This window comes from Crotalus tigris, unplaced genomic scaffold (assembly GCF_016545835.1).
Source record: "Crotalus tigris isolate CLP2741 ecotype Arizona unplaced genomic scaffold, ASM1654583v1 scf7180000018670.1062102, whole genome shotgun sequence".
Taxonomy (NCBI): domain Eukaryota; kingdom Metazoa; phylum Chordata; class Lepidosauria; order Squamata; family Viperidae; genus Crotalus; species Crotalus tigris.
This window is the reverse complement of record NW_024097136.1, coordinates 362134-384414: the sequence shown is the minus strand read 5'-3', so window position 1 is coordinate 384414 and position 22281 is coordinate 362134. Positions and strand designations below refer to the sequence as shown.

The 22281-nt window shown below is 42.4% G+C and overlaps 1 protein-coding gene across 2 annotated transcripts in view; it reads right to left on the bottom strand.

The window, feature by feature from the left end:
* The window catches only part of SLC38A1 (solute carrier family 38 member 1), a 196640-nt gene that overhangs the window by 34017 nt on the left and 140342 nt on the right, over positions 1-22281 (bottom strand). Inside the window, exon 5 of one of the 2 annotated variants that reach the window (XM_039355308.1) lies at positions 1574-1647. The exons of the other annotated variant lie outside the window; for it this stretch is intronic. Coding sequence (XP_039211242.1) covers positions 1574-1647 — 74 coding nt within the window. The remainder of the gene's footprint in view (positions 1-1573; positions 1648-22281) is intronic. 2 annotated transcript variants of the gene reach the window in all.

Below are 22281 nucleotides of genomic sequence, written 5' to 3'. Positions count from 1 at the left end.
GTCAAGAATAAATAAACTTAGCTCTCACTTATAAGAGGCAAGCAACTCTGAAACTAATTTTAAAGTGCTATTCCAAACTATTTGTATGGAAGTGTCAGTTAAATGGCCTTCACCCTATTGCAAATTTCTTGGAGTTACAGCTGCACTTCAGCAACTATCCCAACATCCTAATCAACTACAAATGACAAGAAGAACAGATATAATCATAATTCCTTTTGTCATAATCCTTGATGCCATCGACAACAAGAATTAGAAATGTTCCTATTGTAGACTTTCTTTCATTCATAGAGAATGATGATGATAGAAATGGAGAACAGCTAAGACACCCATCCTTCTTCTTTTCCATTACAGTACCTTCAGTACCTATAAACAGCAAGATCTTGAAAAGGTATTATATCCTGACCAGATGAAGCACCTCCAACTAAAATATCTTTTTGTTTTTCTATCAGCATAATCAATTACGTGATTGTATTGTATATGTTATATATGTTTGGTAAGATGATCAACTGAACATATAAATTCTATCAAATAAAAAAAGGTGAGTTAAATCTAGAGTATTTTAAGTCCACCGTATTTTTGACTTTTTGAAAAAAATGAGGTATCATTGAAAAGATGACAAATAGATAATTCAGGCAGCAATCAGGTCTTTAGAATGTTTATGGTGCTGGCATGCAATCCTTTTAATTATTATACTGAACTCTTTTTGCTGATAAGCAGGAGCTCATATTATTCAGAGGTGTATTAAGTAGAAAATTGTATCTTTATATTGTATTTAACATAGAGTTGAATGCTAGCATCATTCTGGCTCCATTGTCCCACTAAACAGGATTGAAGTCTGTAAAGGACTGACTTGCAGCAAGATGTTTCCGTTCCTTTCTTACAAATCAAGCCATTTTGCACATACCTTTATCATGATGCTATGTGATAGTGTTCAGTACACACAAATGGAAGAGAAATTGCACTGAATTTACTTCTCACTGACTTGTATGCCTCGTTGTAAGTCATATATTGTCCTGTTTCCTCTAAAACAGGGGTGGGGAACTATGACCCTTTTATGGACATCAGCTCCCAGAATTCCTGAGCCAGCATGTCATAAAGAGGCCATAGTTTCCCACCTCTGCTATAGAATGTCCTCTCCCTCTCCTTGTCTCTCATTATTTTAGCAAAATGGATTAATTCATGTTTCCAATGTTCTCAGGATTACTATTTCATTTCTCACTCTGTTTAGATGATATACCCCTGCATAACTTGCTCTTTTTGTCAACAGTAATTTCAACAATTTGATCAAGTTTTTGAAATTTATTTTCCCTTCACTTTTAAAAATACATTTTCATATACTGGGTTAAATCTCATTATCTTATTACGATCATATTTGAACTGTGGCAGTATATACTTTTTTAGTTTAATAAAACAAAGAAATGGTTCTATTTTTTCTTTGTTTAACAAAGCATATTAATTTATTTTGGAATTAAAGCAAAGAAAGTAGGATGGAAGATTTAGGCTTTTATTTACCATATTCATTATCTCTTTGTTATTCCTTGGTAGTAAAATAATATAAAGTTTTAGGAATTACCTGTTTCCTTTGCACATGCTAACAAGATATTTATTGAATAAATGGAGAGCAGTGTCACTGAAATCAAAAGCAACCTATAGGAAAAAATAAGAAAAACACTTTTTAGCACAATACAAAACTTGAGTAAGTGTGGATGTAAAATAATAATATGAATATGACTTTAATTGAAACCATAACAGCATCCCTTAGGTTAACATAAATTACTTGGAGGATGACAAATTACTTGGCTGCCTTCTCAATAACACAGTGACAAATGACAAATCATATTGTCAAGCCCTCCCGGGCTCGACACACAAGCAGGGGGGGAACCAACCTACTGGCCGAGAGGGAAGAACGTACGACGGGCAGTGTCTCCGCAAGCAACCATGGTTAAGAGGTTAACAATAGTGCGGAGCCCAGCGGTGGTGCGGAGCAAAAGCTGACATGCGCAGAAAGACTATCGCACATGCGCAGATCCATCTCAAAACCCGCGTAGCAGCTGAGTAGCGGTAGAATTACAGTCAGCTGATGGAAGGCGAACCGCGGATTGCGATAATAACACAGGGTGTCCGGCGGAGGACTGTCTCGCAGAATGATGTAAATGCTGATTGGAGGCCAGGAGGGTGGGAACGGGGTTGGTGCAGGTGTAGGGTAATGAGCACGGGTGTGGTGAAGGTGTGGTCCGTAATAACCTAGGGCGGGGTGCAAGTGTAAATGTCCTTAAATAACGCTGGGTGGCAGTTGCTCCCAGCGCAAACTTTGTATAGCACAGAGCTAGTGCTAAGCTTGTCTGTGTTAGCCGTCACTGCATTCTCTAAAGTAAACCGGAGCTGTTTCAACACAAGAATCTCGTCAGCGTGTTCTTCGTGCGAAATCCGGTAGGGAGGCTGACAGAAAAGTTTGCGCTCACCTTTTCCATATATTCATCTGTTTACTTTCGTGTTCCCTTGTCCCTTTTCGTGGGTTAAGCGAAATTTACCAGGGATAAAGGGGAATCCTGCAATTGTCCCAGGTTGAATTCCTTGGCAGGGTGCGGGTAATAAGTTTGCAAGAAGATGGCAGAAGGGGTGCAGGGGGATATCCCTGGTGACTCCGATTCCGAACCAGTACAGGAGAAAGAGGAAGGACTGGAGGTTCCTAGTGCTGAGCAGGTGGTGGTACGACCCAAGATGAAGGAAGTAGGTCTACCCAAACCTCCCATTGAGGCATTAGGACCCCAAGAGCCAGCGTCAGGAGCCCCTACCCCGGCTGGGGAATGGTGGCAAAGTCCTGTAGTAACCGGTATGCCAGAAGGAGCTGGAGCCGGACCTTCAGAAGACGCTCGGATGAGAAGGTGGCGGGAGCGACGACCGACGGATGAGGAGGAGGAGGACTGGAGTTATGCCACGGCTCCTGGTCAGACTGTGATGGATCTCTTAAGGGAGCAATTTGGAGAGGGAGGATATCAGGATGCCCCTTCATGGCAGAGATGGATCCCTGGTCCGGAGGCGACATCATGGTCGCAAAAAGGTTCCTCTTCCATTCATACAACATCGAGTCGCTTTAGGTTAGCCAGTCCAAAATTAAAACCTGAAGCCACACACAGTGATTTACATCAAGCCAAAGTGGGGGCACAAAGTAGTAGTCGCACTGAAGATAGATCACAGGGAGGGACCAGTGGAGCCTCGACTGTTCCATCTAGAGGTTTGAGATCAGCCCCAAGGGGTCCTCCCGCAGAAGGGCTACCTACATCTAGAGCTGGAGCACCAACAGGTCCCTCGTATACAATGGGTTGGGGTCCCGGACCCTGGGGCCAAGGGGTTGGTTGGGGTCCTCCACCCATGAACCTTTGACGGAAACCCCGATCGATTGGCATTTTTTTTGAGTCAGGCAATTGGGCATATGGATAGGTGTGGCCACCTTTACCCGTCTCAATGGGCCATGGTAGGGGCAATAACAGCAGCCTTACAGGGAGAGGCTTTAGAGTGGGTAGCCGACCTATATACTGACCATGCCCGGGAATTAGCCAACGTTGGTGCGTTTCTAGAAGCTCTTTGAAATCGGTTTGAGGATCTATTCAGGATCCGGAGGGCGGAAGGAGAGGTTCTCAGGATCAAGCAACGGGGCCGGCCAGTGGCAGAGTATGTTAGGGAGTTTCGTAGAGTAGCCGGTAAGTTACGGAATTGGCCTGAGAGGTTATTAATACATCATTTCCAGGCAGGTCTAGACAGGGAGTTAAGGCAAGCATGTGTGTTCCGGGGTATCCCTGGAAGATTGCAAGAGTGGTTTAGACTAGTTACGGACTTAGATACGGGGTTGCAAGAATTCCGGTCTAAGAATGATAACCCATTGGGGACTTGTAGACCACTAGGCCAGGCTCGACCAATGGGCTCAGTATCTGGAACACTCGATAATTCATCTCGTGCAACGTTCCGCTGTTTCCGGTACAACTTGCCGGGCCATCGTGCCGCAGAATGCAAAGAACCATTCCCTATAGGAGGGATAGACGGGCCGGGGAAGAAATTGCCTGGAAAGATCCCTGAAAGATCGAGGGCAGCACAACAACGTGTCGATAACCCGAAACCACGAAGGGAGAGAGTAGAGGTCGATGAAGGAATTGGTGGAATGGAACCCCCACTAACCATATATCAGGAGGATGTAAAGATACCAGAAGATCAAGCTGCAACCAACTTATTATTTATGAAACAAAATACATTTTGTAATGCTAATAAGCCGGGGAGATGGTTGGCTTATCAATTAAGAAAGAAACAGAGACAGAGAATAATAGAGAAAATAAATTACAAGGGTAAACTAGTTTCTCAGAAGGAATTAATTAAAAAATCTTTTTTGGATTATTATCAAAACTTATATAAATCTACTAATGTACAATTGTTAGATATAAATAAATATTTAGCTGAGGCAAGTTTTCCTAAACTGACTGAGGATCAGAAATATGAAATTAATGGCTTAATTACTAAGGAGGAAATTGCCTCAGCAATTCAACAATTGAAATTAGGGAAAGCACCGGGTACGGATGGGTTAACAGCTGTTTATTATAAAGCTTTAATGGAGGAGATGATCCAACCATTAAATGATCTTTTTAATGGTATCTTACAGGGCTTAGAGATTCCTCCTTCATGGCGTAGTGCCTTTATATCATTGATTCCAAAGGAGGATCAAGATCTTACTTTACCAAAAAATTATAGGCCTATATCTCTTTTAAACGTGGATTATAAGATATTTGTAAAAATTTTGGTAAATAGGCTTATGAGGGTGGTGCATCATCTTGTGCATAAAGATCAATCAGGGTTTATAACAGGAAGGTATATGAAAAACAATGTTAGACAAATTATTAATCTATTAGAATACTTAGATAAGAACAACCAAGTTCCTGCAGGGCTCATATTTTTAGATGCTGAAAAAGCATTTGATCAATTGAATTGGCATTTTATGCTAAGAGTAATGGAAGAAATGAATTTTGGTGAAAACATATTACAAGCCCTTAAGGTAATATATCAAAAACAAACAGCACAACTTATTGTTAATGGAGGTCTTTCGGAGGTTTTCACAATAGAGAAAGGTACTAGACAGGGGTGTCCTTTATCGCCATTGTTGTTTGTTTTAACATTGGAAATATTATTGATCAAAATTCGAGAGTCTCAGGAAATTAAAGGAATATATGTTAATAAAAAAGAATATAAGTTAAGAGCTTTTGCGGATGACTTGGTTGTTACTTTGTCGCAACCTGATTATTCTGTAGTAAACTTATTACAGTTGATTCATCATTATGGCTTGGTCTCGGGTTTTAAGATTAATGTAAATAAGACCAAAATTTTACCTAAAAATATGTCTAGTCAGGAGAAGCAGATTTTGACTAACCTGACGGGTTTTGAGATTGTTAATAAGGTAAAATATTTGGGGGTGATGTTGTCTGTTTCTAATGTAAAATTATTTAAAAATAATTATGAAAGGTTGTGGGTCAGGGTACAGAAGGACTTGAAGAACTGGGAAAAGTTGCAATTATCCCTCATGGGAAGAATTGCAGTGATAAAAATGAATATTTTACCCAAGTTTCTTTTTCTGTTTCAAATGTTACCAATTTTGAAAAATGAGATTAATTTAAATGAGTGGCAGAAGGGTCTTAATAAATTTATCTGGGCAGGGAAAAAGCCAAGGGTTAAGTTTAAAATTATGCAAGACTTCCGTGAGAGGGGTGGACTTAAGGTACCAAATTTGAAATTATATTATGATGCGGTGGTTTTAACACTAATCAGTGATTGGGTAAATTTGACAAATTCTGAGATACTTTATCTAGAGGGATGGGATTTACTTTATGGGTGGCATGCCTATTTAATATTCAATAAAAAATGGATTGGGCTTTTAAATCTCATATCTTAAGAATTTCTTTACTTAGGATTTGGAGAAAATATTATAAAAGTGATTTCAAAGTACCATTATGGGCTATACCTTGGCATGCGATAGAAGCAATAAAAAGAGGGGTTAAAATGGATATGGTGTCTTATAGACAGTTACTTAAATGGGATGGACAAAACTGGCAATTAAAATCACGGGAAGAGTTAGCACAAGAAAACCTTATTTATTCTTGGTTCCAATATAGGCAATTATTAGACAGATGGAAGATGGATTGTAAGGTGGGTTTTCTTAGAGAAGATGAAAATCTTATCAAGCAAGTGAAGGATTCAAGACAAACCCACATTAAGAGAATTTATGCGGTTTTAGTTGAATTGGATTCAGAAACGGAACTAATTAAAGATTGTATGATAAGATGGGCGCAGAATTTTGGTGAGCCAGTCTCATTGGACACCTGGGAAAATATTTGGGTGAGAAATGTCAAATTTACACAAGCACAGAACTTAAGGGAGAATTTTTATAAAATGTTTTATAGATGGCACCTTGATCCACAAAAAATGTCTTATATGTACCCTGACGTGCAACCCAAATGTTGGAGATGTGGTTATAAGGAGGCTTCCTATTATCATATTTGGTGGTCATGCAGAGAGATAAAAGCATTTTGGATCAAAATATGGTGGAATATCCAGAGAATTTTTAGAAGGAGGGTAAAATTTACTCCGCAATTATTTTTGTTAGGTATTGTTACAGATTGTGATACAAAGGAGGTTGTTTTGATGTTAAATTTGATTACAGCCGCTAGGCTGTTAGTAGGACAATATTGGAAGAAGGAATCTTTGCCTACATTGCAGGAATGGTTTCTTAAAGTAGCTTATCTGGCGGAAATGGCAAAGATTTCGGCTTTCTTAAAGCAACAAACGCAAGAGAAGTTTCTTGCTGTTTGGGATAAATGGATAAAATTTATACAATTTAGATTGGGTACACAAAAATATTATATAGTTTTTTCATAAGTTTTATTTTCATATATATTATAGATAATCTTTTTATATATATAAATATAAAGTTCTTAATTTAATTTTTATTTTTACTTCTTAAGCCTATATTCTGCTCTGGGAAGCTCAGGGGGGGGGGAAGTGGGGGGGGGGGTTTGGGAGGGGTGGGTTTTTTTTTTTTAATATATATGTATTGTTTAGTTTTATTTTTTTTGTATATGTTGTCTCTTGTTTTGTATTCTTTTTTCTTTTTTGTAAAATTTATAAAACTTTTAATAATAAAAAAAAAAAAAGATACCAGAAGATCCTATGGTAAGCGAACCCATACACCCATTCACTCTCCCTATTACAATCGTCAGTACACATTCAGGAAAAAGGGCCCAATGTCAGGCATTACTTGATACTGGGTGTACTAGGTGTCTCATTAGTGAACGGTTAGTACATAATATGGATATTAGAGTAAGGGCATTACAGACACCAGTACGGTTCGAACAAGTAGATGGGTCCTTACTGGGGGGTTTACCTGCTACTTTCATCACTGAACCTGTACGATTGGAATTAGGAGAACATTGGGAATTGATAAGATTTATCGTAGTCCCATTCATGACAGAAAATGTAATATTAGGATTGGCTTGGTTAGACAAGTGGGGACCGACTATTTGGTGGAAAGGAGGATGTCGCAGGGTACGGATTGGGATTGGCCCTAACCCGCCTCAACATGAACAGGTACACAGAGGGGAGGAAGTGACTGGAATCCAAGTTCCTAGTAACAAGAAAAAAATTGAAATCCCATTGGAATATATTGACTTGGCAGAAGTCTTCAGCGAACAGGAATGTGACGTACTGCCGCCACACCGTTCGACTGATTGCGCCATAGATATAGAACCAGGAGCTACCCTCCCGAAGCCTCGCATGTACGCAATGACTCAAAGTGAAATGGCAGAGTTAAGAACATATATCAACAAGAATTTAGCAAGGGGCTTTATCCAGCCCACTAGATCGCGGGTGGCAGCCCCTGTATTATTCAAACAAAAGAAAGATGGAGGGTTACGATTGTGTGTAGACTTCAGGGGTTTAAATGCGGTCTGTGTAGAGAATTTCTACCCTCTTCCACTTATGAAAGAACTATTAGCTCATTTGACAAAAGGTAAAATTTTTACCAGGTTGTATTTATGAGAAGCTTATTATAGAGTACGTATAAAGAAAGGGGATGAGTGGAAGACAGCATTCAATAGTCCGTTAGGGAGCTACCAATATAAAGTAATGCCATTTGGCCTGAAAGGAGCCCCTGCTATCTTTATGCAGCTAATAAATGAGGTGCTTCATGAGTATCTATACCAAGGGGTTTTGGTATATCTGGACGATATTCTTATATATTCAGATAATAAGAAAGACCATGTGGAATTAGTGCGCAAAGTACTACGGAAACTCCTTGATGCACGATTGTATGTCAAACTGTCGAAGTGTGCATTTCACCAGGATAAGTTAGATTATTTGGGATACAGAATATCAGGGGGAGGAATAGAAATGGATCCAGCCAAAGTCCAAAGTGTATTAGACTGGCAACCGCCACAAACGCGTCGCCAATTACGAAGTTTCCTGGGCTTCGCTAATTTTTACAGGCAATTCATTCCATCGTTTGCCCAGGTGGCATTGCCATTAACAAATCTGTTATGTACCAAAACTATGGGGGTCAATCATCGGCCTAATCAGCCCTTAACCTGGTCACTGGAGTGCCAACGTGCTTTTGAAACATTAAAGACCTTGTTTTCTAGAGAACCGATTTTACAACACCCCAATCTAGAGGAGCCATTTGTGGTACAAACAGACGCCAGTGATGTGGCGGTAGGAGCAATATTATTACAGAAAAATGAACAAGACAAATTACAGCCTTGTGCATTTACTTCCCGTAAATTGAGTGCAACTGAGCGCAGGTGGGCGGTTTGGGAGAAGGAAGCCTATGCGGTGAAGTGGGCATTAAGTACTTGGCGTCACTTCCTTGAAGGGACAAAAGGGGGGTTCGAAGTGTGGATTGACCACAAGAATCTGGAAGCATTACAATTGCCTAGGCGATTAGCCCCGAAACATGTAAGGTGGGCCTTGTATTTCCAAAGATTCAAGTTTAAACTTAAGTACGTTCCGGGAGGAAAAAATTTCCTTGCAGATGCGTTATCAAGGAAACCTCAGTACCATAGCAAGCGTGAGGAAGTGATTCAAGCCCTCATAACCCTGATTGGCCAACTTAGGAACAAAATCGCGGTGATACAGTCTGTGGAAGACTTGGTACGAATTCTACAAAGTGAGCTTAGAAATGACCCATGGATGAGAAATAATCCACAGACTCTCACGATGAGAGATGGACTGGCTTGGAAAGGGGGAAAATTATATGTTCCGCAATCGTTACGACTTAAAGTACTGAACCAAGGTCATGATGTGAAACCAGCTGGGCATTTTGGATCCCTGAACTACCTCAAGGGAATACGGGACCACAACAACCAAGTGAATGGATAGAACAAATCAATAATGTGTGGATAACCGTGAAAAAAGCCCTACAAAAAGCAGAGTTAGCAACATAAAAGCAGGCGGATAAAAAAAAGAAGACCACAGAAGCCCTTCCAGATTGGTGAAGAAGTGTATTTGTCCACCAAATATTTAAACCTACGCAGACCGTGCAAAAAACTAGGACCAAAATATATCGGACCTTTTAGGATAGAATGCATAATCAACCCTGTAACAGTAAAATTAAGGTTACCGCGCAGCCTTGGTAGAGTGTACCCAGTTTTCCACAGTGGATTACTGAAACCAGTAACTAAACCATCATTTAGACAAGTACCCCAACAGCCAGGACAAGTGGGAGGAGGCCATTATGAAATCGAAAAATTATTAGATTCAAGATATAGGAGGGGTCGACTACAATATCTGGTACTGTGGAAGGGATATCCAGTGTCAGAGGCATCTTGGGTGAGAGAAACCGACATGGAAGCTCCTCGGTTGATACGCAAATATCATCGGAAATATCCTCAAAGACCTGGGGGGATGGGATATGTGCCTGTTACTCCCCTCCCAAACTAATTTGTGTTTTACCTATTGCAGGACGACACCTGGTAGGGAGGCCGCATGTCAAGCCCTCCCGGGCTCGACACACAAGCAGGGGGGGAACCAACCTACTGGCCGAGAGGGAAGAACGTACGACGGGCAGTGTCTCCGCAAGCAACCATGGTTAAGAGGTTAACAATAGTGCGGAGCCCAGCGGTGGTGCGGAGCAAAAGCTGACATGCGCAGAAAGACGTATCGCACATGCGCAGATCCATCTCCAAACCCGCGTAGCAGCTGAGTAACGGTAGAATTACAGTCAGCTGATGGAAGGCGAATCGCGGATTGCGATGATAACACAGGGTGTCCGGCGGAGGACTGTCTCACAGAATGATGTAAATGCTGATTGGAGGCCAGGAGGGTGGGAACGGGGTTGGTGCAGGTGTAGGGTAATGAGCACGGGTGTGGTGAAGGTGTGGTCCGTAATAACCTAGGGCGGGGTGCAACTGTAAATGTCCTTAAATAACGCTGGGAGGCAGTTGCTCCCAGCGCAAACTTTGTATAGCACAGAGCTAGTGCTAAGCTTGTCTGTGTTAGCCATCACTGCATTCTCTAAAGTAAACCGGAGCTGTTTCAACACAAGAATCTCGTCAGCGTGTTCTTTGTGCGAAATCCGGTAGGGAGGCTGACACATATATTAAAATAATTGCTCAATGAAATTTTTCATTTTTCAAGGGATTTTGGACCAAGCATTTTGAGGACACTGGAACTCATATTCTTCTGAGCGTAGTGACTTTAAAATTTAGCTATTACTACTTAGCAAATATTTTGTTTTGCCAATTCTAGATATTTGGCTTAAATTCTTTACACTGAAATAGTCAGAAAATCAATCTGTCAACATCCAGCTTGAATATCCAAATAAAAATCCAGGATCAATTCAATTCTGAAAAACTTACTGTTTATTGAATATATACAGGTAATCCCTGGGTTACGAGTGTTCCCTTAGCGAACGTTCGAAATTATACAATAAGTGCCCCCTAGTGTTTATGAAAAAGTCCTGAAATTATGAATGTTGCCGCACCATGGCAGTCATTCATCCTTACGAATGATTGCAGTGCCACTGCAACATTTGCCCTGGCTATCTCCTCCCTCCCCCCCAGCCCTGGGTCTCCCAGGAGTATCTCCCTTGGATACTCACCTTGTGAAAATCAAGATCCTTCACTTTCTTGGCTGATCCAGGCCTTCAGTGCATTTGCAGAGAATGGAGGCCTAAAGTAATGCAAGATCATGTGAGATCAGTGGTGCAAGATCTCACACTACTGATCTCGTGTGATCTCACGGTACTTTAGGCCTCTGTTCTCTGCAATAGAGAATGGAACCAAAGCTGGGGCAAGACTTCTGCATGCCTCCAGAGGTCTGATCCAGGCATCGGAGGTCTTTCCCGGGCCTGCTCAGAAAGGAGGCCAGGGGATGCTTCTGCAGACCTCTGGAGGCTTAATCCGGGTGTCAGAGGCCTTTTCCAGGCTTCTGCCACCTGAAAAGGAGGCCGGGGGACACTTCTGTGCACCTCCAGAGGCCTGATCTGGGCATCGGAGGCCATTTCCAGGCAACTGCTGCCCAGAAAAGTTGTTGGAGGATGCTTCCGTAGACCTCTGGAGGCCCATTCCAGAAATCAGAGGCCTTTTCTGGGCCATTGCTGCCTGGAAAGGCGGCCGGGAGATTCTTCCATGGGCCTCCAGAGGTCCATTCTGGCCTTGGAGGCCTTCTCCAGGCCTCCAAGGCCAGAACGGAGACTAGGGGCAGTGGCCATGTGCTTCTGGAGGTCCATTTTGGGCCTCTGAGGCCTCCTCCTGGCCTCCAAGGCCCAAAATGGAGGCCCGGGAAGGCTTTTGCATGCCTCCGGAGGTCTGTTCTGGACCTCTGAAGCCTCCTCCAGGTCTCAGAGGCCCAGAATGAAGATGGTGGGCGGCGGCCATGTGCTTCTGGAGGTCCGTTCTGGGCCCCAGAGGCCCCCCTCTGCTCTTGCCAGGAGCAGAGAAAGAAACAGAGCTGGAGAGGAGATAGATCTTCACAAGTAAACTGGCGTGGCAGGATTGGATGGGGGAGCAATTGTGGGGACCTCAGGGGAAGTAGCATGAGGTATCTTGGGGGGGCTTGGGTGGTCTGTAGCAGATGGCATGTTCCATCACTAGGCCCCCCATGGCCTTCCCCACCCTGAGATACCTTGTGTTCACTTAACGAGCCACGCATTTGCCCATGCATTAAATTAGTGTGGGCGTGGACGAAAGCTGGGAGTGATTTGCATTCAAAGTACGAGATTCACTCCTACGAATCCTCAAGTTGTGAATGGAATGGGCAGGTTCCATTATGTTCATAACTAGAGGACTACCTGTAGTGTCGTAATGTCGTAACTCTGAATTTCTAAAGCATCAGTTCACAGTATTAAGGAATGACTTTTTCAGGTCAACCCTCAGTTTCCACGTAGATCATGTAAACAAATTCTCTTATTATAGGAACTATCAGCGTTCTTCTTCACACCTGTTGATACAACTTTGAAAATTTTCCAGACTCTCACAAGCTGTACTGACCCAGCCTTTGTGAGTGCTATTCAATAGCTTACACATGAGGAAAAACCCCTTTTCAGTTAACAAGTCATGAACAAGGCAGGAACTTGTGAGAAACAACCCCTTTTTATTTTAACAAGGTGTTTATGGAATAAACTCCAGATAACCAGTCCTTAAATGTTGAAACAAACAGTAGCAGTCTCTGCTCCCACTTGGCTGAGATAAGTACAAAGTCTCTGAGTTCCCAGTAGGAAGGCTCAATTAGCTATTCAACCCAAACACAAAGAAAGCTGACAAACCTGGCAAAGCATTGGCAAAGAATCCTGGCAAAAGAAATCCAACAGAGGAACAAGATACCATAGCATGAACGGTTGCCTGCAGGAACTGGCGCCTCCCACACATTTCCTCTTTATAGTCCAGCCAGGGCATGGCATCTTAGAGGCCACCCTACTGCCGTCCGTTGTCCTGCTTGCCTCTCCCCTCTGCACATACATGCATCTGGGACAGGCCCCAGCTGTTCCTCCTCTTCGCTCAGTTCAGACCCCCAACATATCTGTCTCTCTGCCTGAGCATGAGTAGATGGGCCCAGCTCCGCATCTGGCTCTGAGTCTTCTTGCTCCTCAGAGCCTTCCACAGACTCTGATGTGAAACCAGGCACCCCTTCACCCTCATTCGATTCATCTGACTCGGCTGCCGGATCTGCTGGCAGTCAAGGAACCACAACACAAGCCTCTGTGAAACTGCAGAAGTTTCATTTTCCCAAATTAACCCATTCATAGTCAATAACTCCCCCCCTTTCTCTAATGATGTTGAAATGGAGAGGCACGGAGCTGCCCATGTTTCACTCTTGACATGCTGCTCCCTCGAAAGAAGAATGGATATTGAAGGGTAAAACAAATAAACACATATACATATAGACATTGATCAATATCCCATGTACAATCTCCTCCTTCTCAGTGGGGTTGGTTAGGTATTTGTAATGGAATTTCTTTATTAGTTTAGCTGCCCTAACATTTGTAGCTGCTAGGGGATATCCTTTCCACTTTACTCAATATTGTAACTTTTCCCTATGATATCTAGAGTCTAAAATTTCTTCAATTTCATGATGCCTTTCTCCCTTAACTAAAATTGGAAGTGGAGGTGATTTTTCAATTGGCCTCACTTTCAATCCTTGTACTGGCTTCAATAAACTATAATGAGCTACAAGGGTGTATCCTTCTAAAATCTCTTGGCAACTGTAATTTTACTGTAACTGGGTTGATGACTCCTATGATATCAAGTTTCCCGGAAAATAAGATCCACCCCAAAGATAAGCCCTAGCCTGATTTTCAGGGATGGGCCTAATATAAGTTCTATCCCAAAAATAAGCCTGGGGAGTGGGCATGGCCCGCACAAGCGGCAGCGAGCACGCAGGGGCTGACGGTGTCCAGCAGCAGCTGCAGCCCACCAGTCCCTTGGTGCAGCGAAGGTAAGTCCGATTGCAGAGACAGAAGTGGGGGGGAAGTGACCCAGATGTGCTGTGCACTTTTCATCCAGAGGGAGACTGGAAGGTTCATCTGCTTGTGAATGGGGTGCTAAGAAACCAAGCAATTCGCTCTAAGTGCTCTATTTGCAAGCAGACGAAGCTTCTGGTCTCCCTCTGGATGAAAAGTGTTTGGACACTTATGGGGTGCTTGGGGCAGCTCCACCCCCTCCTCAACTGCCTCGCCTCATGGCGACAGCATGGCACAGCAGGCCACATGGCCTCCTGTCCCAAGTGGCCGCAGAAGTGGTCTAGCGGCCAGGCTCCTGCTGGATGGGGCTGTTGGTGCCACCACCGCGAGGCAAGGCAGGTGTCGGGAAAAAAATAAGACATTCCCCAAAAATAAGACCTACGGTCTCTTTTGGAGGCAAAAGAAATATAATTCCTAGTAAAAGGACATATATATTTAGGACCTTGTTTCTTACAGGTTATTTTGAGGTTTAAATATTTCGTGGACAAATATATTTTATCACCTACTTTAAATATTTTCCGAGTGCCTTGTTTCTTGTTTGCCTGGTTTTTTTTTTTACTTTTTTGTGTCTGTTCTTGAGCTTTGCGTATCCCTGGCCATGAGCTTTTTATGTTATCCATCTACTCAGTTAAGGTTGTGGATGATGTGATGTCTTGAGGGATCTCAGGCACAGTCACATATTCGATCCCAGAGGTCACTTGGAAAAGTGTAAATCCAGTGTTGCTATGTACCATATTATTGTATGCCACTTCAGCAAACAGCAACAAATCAGTCCAATCATTTTGTGGATAATTTACAAATCTTATATATTGTTCTATCATTGCATTAGCTCTTTCAGCTGCACCATTAGTACTCTGATGAAAACTGGAACCAAGTCCTTGTGATAATCCTATTGATTTAATGAACTCTCTCCAAAATTTCGCTGTGAACTGCACCCCTCTGTCTGAGATAATCCTTTTTGGGACTCCATGCAGTCTGTAAATATGTTGCACAAACATTTTGGCTAATTTCTTAGCTGAGGGAAGCTTTGGACAAGCTACAAAGTTAGCTTGTTTTGAAAATAAATCAATTACTGCCCATTTTATAGTATTCCTGGCAGTCTCTGGTAATTCTACTATGAAATCCATCCAGGGTCTTTTAAGGTCAGCCACTGATTGTAACAAACCTGAAGTTTTCTCAGGCAACTTCTTCATTGAAGCACAAACTGAACAACTAGCCACGTATTCTTTTATATCTTTTTTCACTTTTGTCCACCAAAACTGTCTTTTCACAAGATGAAGTTTTTACAAACCCAAAATGGCCAGCTGATTTTGCATCATGTGCTTGGCTTAGTATTAAGGTTTCACTATAAGATCATTTTTATGGTCCTGAAACCAATTATCTTGTTCCAAAGCCTCCTTACATTTCTACCTCACGGGATCTAATGCTAACCTGGGTGGCTTTCTCCTGCATGGAACCCCAAGCTGGTGCAGCAAGTTGGCTGGAAGGGATTATAGAGTTCACCACTTCTTGCTTGGTACTTTTGTATTAGGGCATGCATGAAAGGGCATCAGCCCAAAAAAAAAAAAAAATTCCCTCCTGGTATGTAACTAAAATTAAATCAATTAAAATATTGAGCCCATCTGACTTGTTTAGGAGATAATGTCCTTGGGGACTTTAAAACCTCTAGATTCTTATGATCTGTCCACCGGATTTTATTACCCTCTAAGAATTGCCTCCATATTAGGAGAACCAATGGACAGCAAAAGCTTTTTTTCCCCCATATACAGTAGCCCACCTTCTCTCAGTATCTAAAAGTTTTTGAGAAGTATATTCTCACTTTTTTTGTAGCAATATTGCCCCATTGCCATATCACTAACATTTGTTTGAATTATGAATGGTCTTTCTGGATTTGGGTGTTTTAACAATGGTTCTGCTGCTGCAAGCCTTTTGAGGATTCCAAAGGCTGCTTGACAGTCAAGTGTCCAACCTAAGGGCTGACTGGGTTTGGCTGTACTTCCTTTTCTGGTTTTTAACAAACTTGTTATGGGCAATGCAATCAGCACAAAATTGGGAATTGTCTGTAAAAATTTGCAAATCCCAGAAAACTTTGCAACTGCTTTCGGATCCAGGGAGCTTCCCACTCCAATATGGCCTTTACTTTCCCTAGATCAGTGTTTCTCAACCTGTGGGTCGGGACCCCATTTGGGGTCGAACAACCATTTCACGGGGGTCGCCAACCCACGCTGTCTGCCATTTTTCCCTTTTCCCTAGCTGTCCTACTCCCTCTTATTGGTGGCCACACCCACTTGGGGGTCACCACAACATGGGGAACTGTATTATGGGGTCACGGCATTAGAAAAGTTGAGAACCACTGCCCTAGATCCATTTCTTTGCCCCTTGCAGAAACACAGTACTCCAAGATGTCTAAACTGGTTTTGTGAAAAATCACATTTGGACAATTTTGTATACAATTGGTTATCTAACAACTTTTCTAACACTGCCCTAACTAATTTTATATGTTCTTCCATTGTTTCAATATATATCAAAATATCTAATAGACTAGTACCCCCTTATACAGACAATCAAGTAGCACCTCATTTATCAACTGCATAAATACTGCAGGTGCTCCTTATAGTCTGAATGGCATCACTTTGAATTGATAACACTGTAAAGACAGTTTTCCACTCATCCCCTTCTTTAATCATTACTTGATAATAAATCTAATTTTGTAGAAAATTTCCATTTGCACAAGTAACCTGTCTTTCATAAGGGTGGGTACATATTTTCCACTGATATAGCATTTAGATTTTATAATAAACACACATTCTAAGACCCCCATCCTTTTTCTCTCTGAACAAAAAGGGGGCAGCCATTTTTTATTTTGCAGGTTGAATAAAACCATGAGCCAAGTTTTTTTCTAGAAATCCTCAAAGCTCTTCCATTTCTTTAGCATACATCTTCAGTTTAGGAAACTTAATCCATGGTACTATCTCAATGGCACAATCTGATGGCCAATGAGGTGGGAGTACATCCAATTCCTTTTCACTAAAACTTCTATCAAATCTCTGTATTCTGCAGGCACACTGTATTCTGTCTGTCAGCCTTTTATGTATCTACAGAAGCCACTTTCGATTTCTCAGTCATAGGCATGTAGCAAGCAGTGGGCTCCTCCTGAGCCTTTTGTTGATTCACCACTTTGTTCCTTAATTACCACTTGTTATTATTCCAATCTATTAGGGGGTTCCATTTCTTTAGCCAAGCTATCCTAAAATAATACTTTCAGCCATTTCAGGAGGTAAAACTGAATGATTTCACTATGACTGCCAAACTTTATAGTCACTGGCTCGGTGAAATAAATGGCAGGTTCACCTCCCGTAAAGGACTCATCTAACTGCTCAAACCTCATGGATTATCTCAACTTTCTGAGCCGCAGTTCCACTTTTTCAACTGTAGGCAAGCTTATCACACATCTAGTGCACTCTGAGTCCAATAGGTCGGTGATGGTTTCTCTTACTCCTGAGGAAGATACAAACAGTTCTACTTTAGTAGTCATCAGGGAAATAGGACCACTTACCATTGGGTCATCTTCCCTTTCACTTCATTCACATAGAAAACCAGACCAGATTTCTCAGGGGCTGAAATTCTCTCCCTTCTCTGGAGGGGGAGGATATCTCCATGACCTGTTGAGCCACTTTCATTCTTTATCTGGGCTTTGGCTCTGGATGCTTTGGCTTGGATTTGGTTGGAGGGCAACGTGCTGACATTGGGGTTGATGCAGGGCAATATGCGGCTCAGTGTCCTTCTTTCCACACTGGAAACATGCTCCCTTCCCAGAGGTGGTCTTTCCCTTCTGGTCCCTGGGACATTACCCTTTTTCCATGCCAAGCCAGGCATCTCTCTATGGCCTGATGAGGTCAGTTATCTTGACAAGTATGCTGTCGGTAATCCATCAAATCCAACTCCACCTCATTAATTTATGGTGGCTCTAATGACTCAGCTTTCTGCTTCGGGTGAGCCCCAGTCAACAAAGTTGCCTCTCCCCAACTTCTGGTTTTTTAGCCGTAGCACACAACTGTGGGTTTGCATCTGATTTCGTCCTGCCAGAGAACCCTAAATGGGTCTGAAGTTGCCCCAAAGAGGCGGCAAAGAAAGAGGGGTACCCTGTTGATCATGGAATGACAGTGGTTGTTCCATTCGATCTGGGGGAAGCCCTTTGATCTGACAGGAGAAAGGCTAGCTGCACATCAGCGTCTAGCCCACGTGTCGGCAATCTGCGGCTCCGGAGCCGCATGTGGCTCTTTGGGCCTTCTCCTGCAACTCCCAGCCTCCTCTGCCATTTGCAGAGAGACAGAGACAGAGACAGAGAGAGGCACTTGCGCTTCCCTTCTCTCTCTCTCTCTCCCTCTCCCTCTCTCTCTCTCTCTCTCTCTCTCTCTCTCTAAAAAAGAGAGTGGCCTCACACTGTTCTCTGATGAGTGACAAGCTTATTGGGCGGGGCTCCTGCCTTGGCTGCATCTCAGCAGGAAGCAGGAAGGGCAGGAGAGAGCCAGCCCAATAAAAATGTGTGTCAGCTTGTTGGAGAACAGTGTGAAGCCAGCTTGCCAGGTGAGCAGAGGATTGGAGAGAAGGAGATAGAGGGGGGGAGAGAGAGGGAGAAAAGAGAGAGAGAAAGAGAAAGAGAGAGAGTGAGAGAGAGGGGGGGAAGAGAGAGAGAAGGAAAGAGAGGGAGAGGACAGAGAGGGAGAGAAAGAAAGAGAGGGAGAGGAAAGAGAGAGAGAAAGAGGGGGGAGAGAGAGAGGAAAGAGAGAGGGAGAGAAAGAGAGAGGGGGAGAGAGAAAAAAGAGAGGGAGAGAGAGAGAAAGAGAGGAAAGAGAGAAAGAGCGAGAGCGAGAGAGAGAACGAGAAGTCATGCACAGCACTCTCTATTTGTTTTTAATTAAACTCTTCAGTCAAGCCCCCCTTTTGGCGCACTTGCGTGTGCAAGTTTTGCAGCTCCCAGTGTTTTCTTTTCTGTGGGAAATGGGTCCAAGTGGCTATTTGAGTCTTTATGGTTGCCGACCCCTGGTCTAGCCCAAGCTACTTGCAGCTGGAGTCCAAGAGCAGGAGCCAGAACAAAAGTGAAAGTGTGCTTGGAATTGGTGAGAGTATTGATTTTCTCTCTTCTACTCTGTAATTAAGTCCCTGGGAAAGATCTCCAAAGTAATAAAACCTCCAAAAGTGAAGGGAGGGGACTACACCCCCACTCCCCCATAGACAGAAGTGGCAAATTAACTTTTAAGGGGGAAACAAACATACTGAAATCAAATTTTAAATACTACAGTTTGACTAAATCCAGAAACTAAAAAAACTGCTAAGATTATACTCTAAAGAGTTTTGATGAAATTATAAAAAAACCCCAATAAGAACAATTTCTGGTCTGAAAAAGCTGGAAAACAAACAACTGACACCTAGTGGAGAATTAGAACATAGCACATTAACAACAACACCCAAAAACAAAGAAAAATCTGTTCCCTTGAACTCTAATAACCTTTAAGAAGACAGCTGCTGGGAATAAAGAAAATAATACATCCTGTCACCCAAAAGGTGGAAGAGGGAACTAGATGTAAAGCTATACTGGACTTAATCCTTACAAACAGAGAAGAAGTGATAGAGGGAATCGAAATTACTGGAACCTTGGGTGAAACTGACCATGTCATACTGAAATTTAATATAATGCAAACACCAACAATAGAAAACAGTCCAACTAATGTCCTAAACTTCAAAAGAGCTGACTTTAACAAACTCAGAGAGAACCTAGGAAAAATTCCATGGATAAAAATTCTAAAGGGGAAAACAACCTAGGAAGTGTGGGAAACCCTGAAAAATGTGATCACAAAAGCCCAGAACAGCGCAATACCACTGAGAAAGAAAAACAAGAAATCCAAGAAGAAACCAGGATGGCTACGCAAAGAACTCTCTAACAAACTAAATGATAAAAAGGACAAATACAAAAAATGGAAAAGAGGGGCACATAACTAAATGGTAAGGGAACACCTATCCAACCTTGATGAATATCACTGGGACCTGAATATCAGAATTCTGCAAGAGCTGGCAGATGTTATCTCAGAACTGTTGTACCACATCTTTCATAAATCCTGGAGCACTGGGGAAGTATCTGGGGATTGGAAAAGTGTTGATGTGGTCCCCATCTTCAAGAAACGGAAAAAAACAGACCCAGGAAACTACAGACCAATCAGTTTAACATCAATACCTTGGAAGATCCTAGAAAAGATAATCAAAAAACAGATCTGCGAACAACTAGAAGCAAACAAAGTCATAACTAGTAGCCAGCACAGGTTTGTTAAAAACACATCATGCGAAACCAATCTCATCTCATTCTTCGGTAAAGTGACTAAACTTGTAGATCAGCGAAACACAGTGGATGTAGTTTATTTAGATTTCAGTAAGGCATTTGACAAGATAGACCACAACCTACTCCTTGGTAAACTAGGAAAAGGCGAGATAGACAACATCACTACCAGATGGATCTGTAGCTGGCTAACAAACCGTACTCAACTAGTAGTCCTCAATGGCACTACATCCACGTGGAGAGAAGTAAACAGTGGGGTACCACAAGGTTCCATCTTAGGCCCAGTACTCTTCAACATCTTCATCAATGACTTAGATGAGAGAATAGAAGGGGAACGCATCAAATTCACAGATGACACCAAACTGGCAAGAGTAGCCAAGACTCCAGAAGACAAGCTCAGGATACAAAAAGATCTTGACAAACTTGAACAATGGGCCTTATCCAACAAAATAAGTTTTAACATGGAAAAAAGCAAAGTCTTACATTTAGGCAGGAAAAACCAAAGGCACAAATACAGATTGGGCAAGACCTGACTTAATAACAGTAACTGTGAGAGGGACCTTGGAGTCCTAGTGGATGATGACTATGAGCCAGCAGTGTGCAGCAGCAACCAAAAAAGCTAATGTAATCCTGGGTTGTATAAAGAGAGGCATAGAATCAAGATCACATGAAGTAATATTACCGCTTTATAAAGCCCTAGTAAGACCACCTCTGGAATACTGTAGCCTATTTTGGTCACGATATCACAAAAAAGATGTTGAGAGTTTGGAAAAAATTCAGAGAAGAGCAACTAAGATGATCACGGGCCTAGAGACTAAAACATACAAAGACCAGCTACAGGACTTGGGTTTGGCTAGTCTAAAGAAAAGAAGAAATAGGGGAGACATGATAGCAGTGTTCCAGTATCTGAGGGGCTGCCACAAGGCAGAGGGGGCCAGGTTGTTCACCAAAGCACCAGATGGAAGGACGAGAAACAATGGTTGGAAACTGACCAAAGAGAGAAGCAACCTGGAATTAAGGAGAAATTTCCTGACAGTGAGGACAATCAACCAGTGGAACACCTTACCCCTCAGAAATCGTGGGCGCTCCATCACTGGAGATTTTAAAGAGGAGATTGAACATTCACCTGTCTGAGATGATATAGGTTCTCTAGCTTGAGCAGGGGGCTGCACTAGAAGACCTCCAAGGTCCCTTCCAGCTCTATTCTATTCTGTTCTGTTCTATTCTACTGTAGCTTTAATCCATGAGGAGATTAAACACAACTTTGATGACATAAATGAGCACATTTCTAATCTAAACCCACAATCAAAAAATACTCAGAAAATGATGGTATAGAATGAACAAACAAATCAGACAATAGAACATAAAGTAGAAAAAAATGACTTATAAATGAATTATAATTTAATACAAACAGAAAAGGGACGTTGTCTTACCTGAACACTTTTTCTCAGCATGATGGAGAATCCACAAATGGGTTTAGACTATCTTCCTGCCCAATTAGACTAAATCTGACAAAGTAGCCACGCCTCCTGCTGGGTCCTGTGCTTCCCAGACACGTTGAAGGCGAAGCTATTGACGATAGGCCAGTGTGTTGGCTCCCCTACCCCTAAAGCAGGCCCTGACGGACCTAAAGGGGTGGGTGTGGATTCTCCATCATCATGCTGAGAAAAGGCGTTCAGATAAGACAATGCCCCTTCTCCAGCATGAGGATGGAGAATCCACGAATGGGACATACCAAAGCTACCCTGTCCCTATGGGAGGGGATAGGTCTGGGCCTGTGTCCCACTTGATGGCACCACTTGCTGGAGCACTCTCCAGCCGAATGAGGCAAGTCTGTTCAGCTTCTTTTTTTTGAAAATATTTTATTGGTTTTTTAATTTTTAAGAAAAAGTACTCAGGACACACCGTGGGGTTTGGCTAATCAGACATTCCAAAGTAAAAACATAAATAAACAACTCAACTCAAT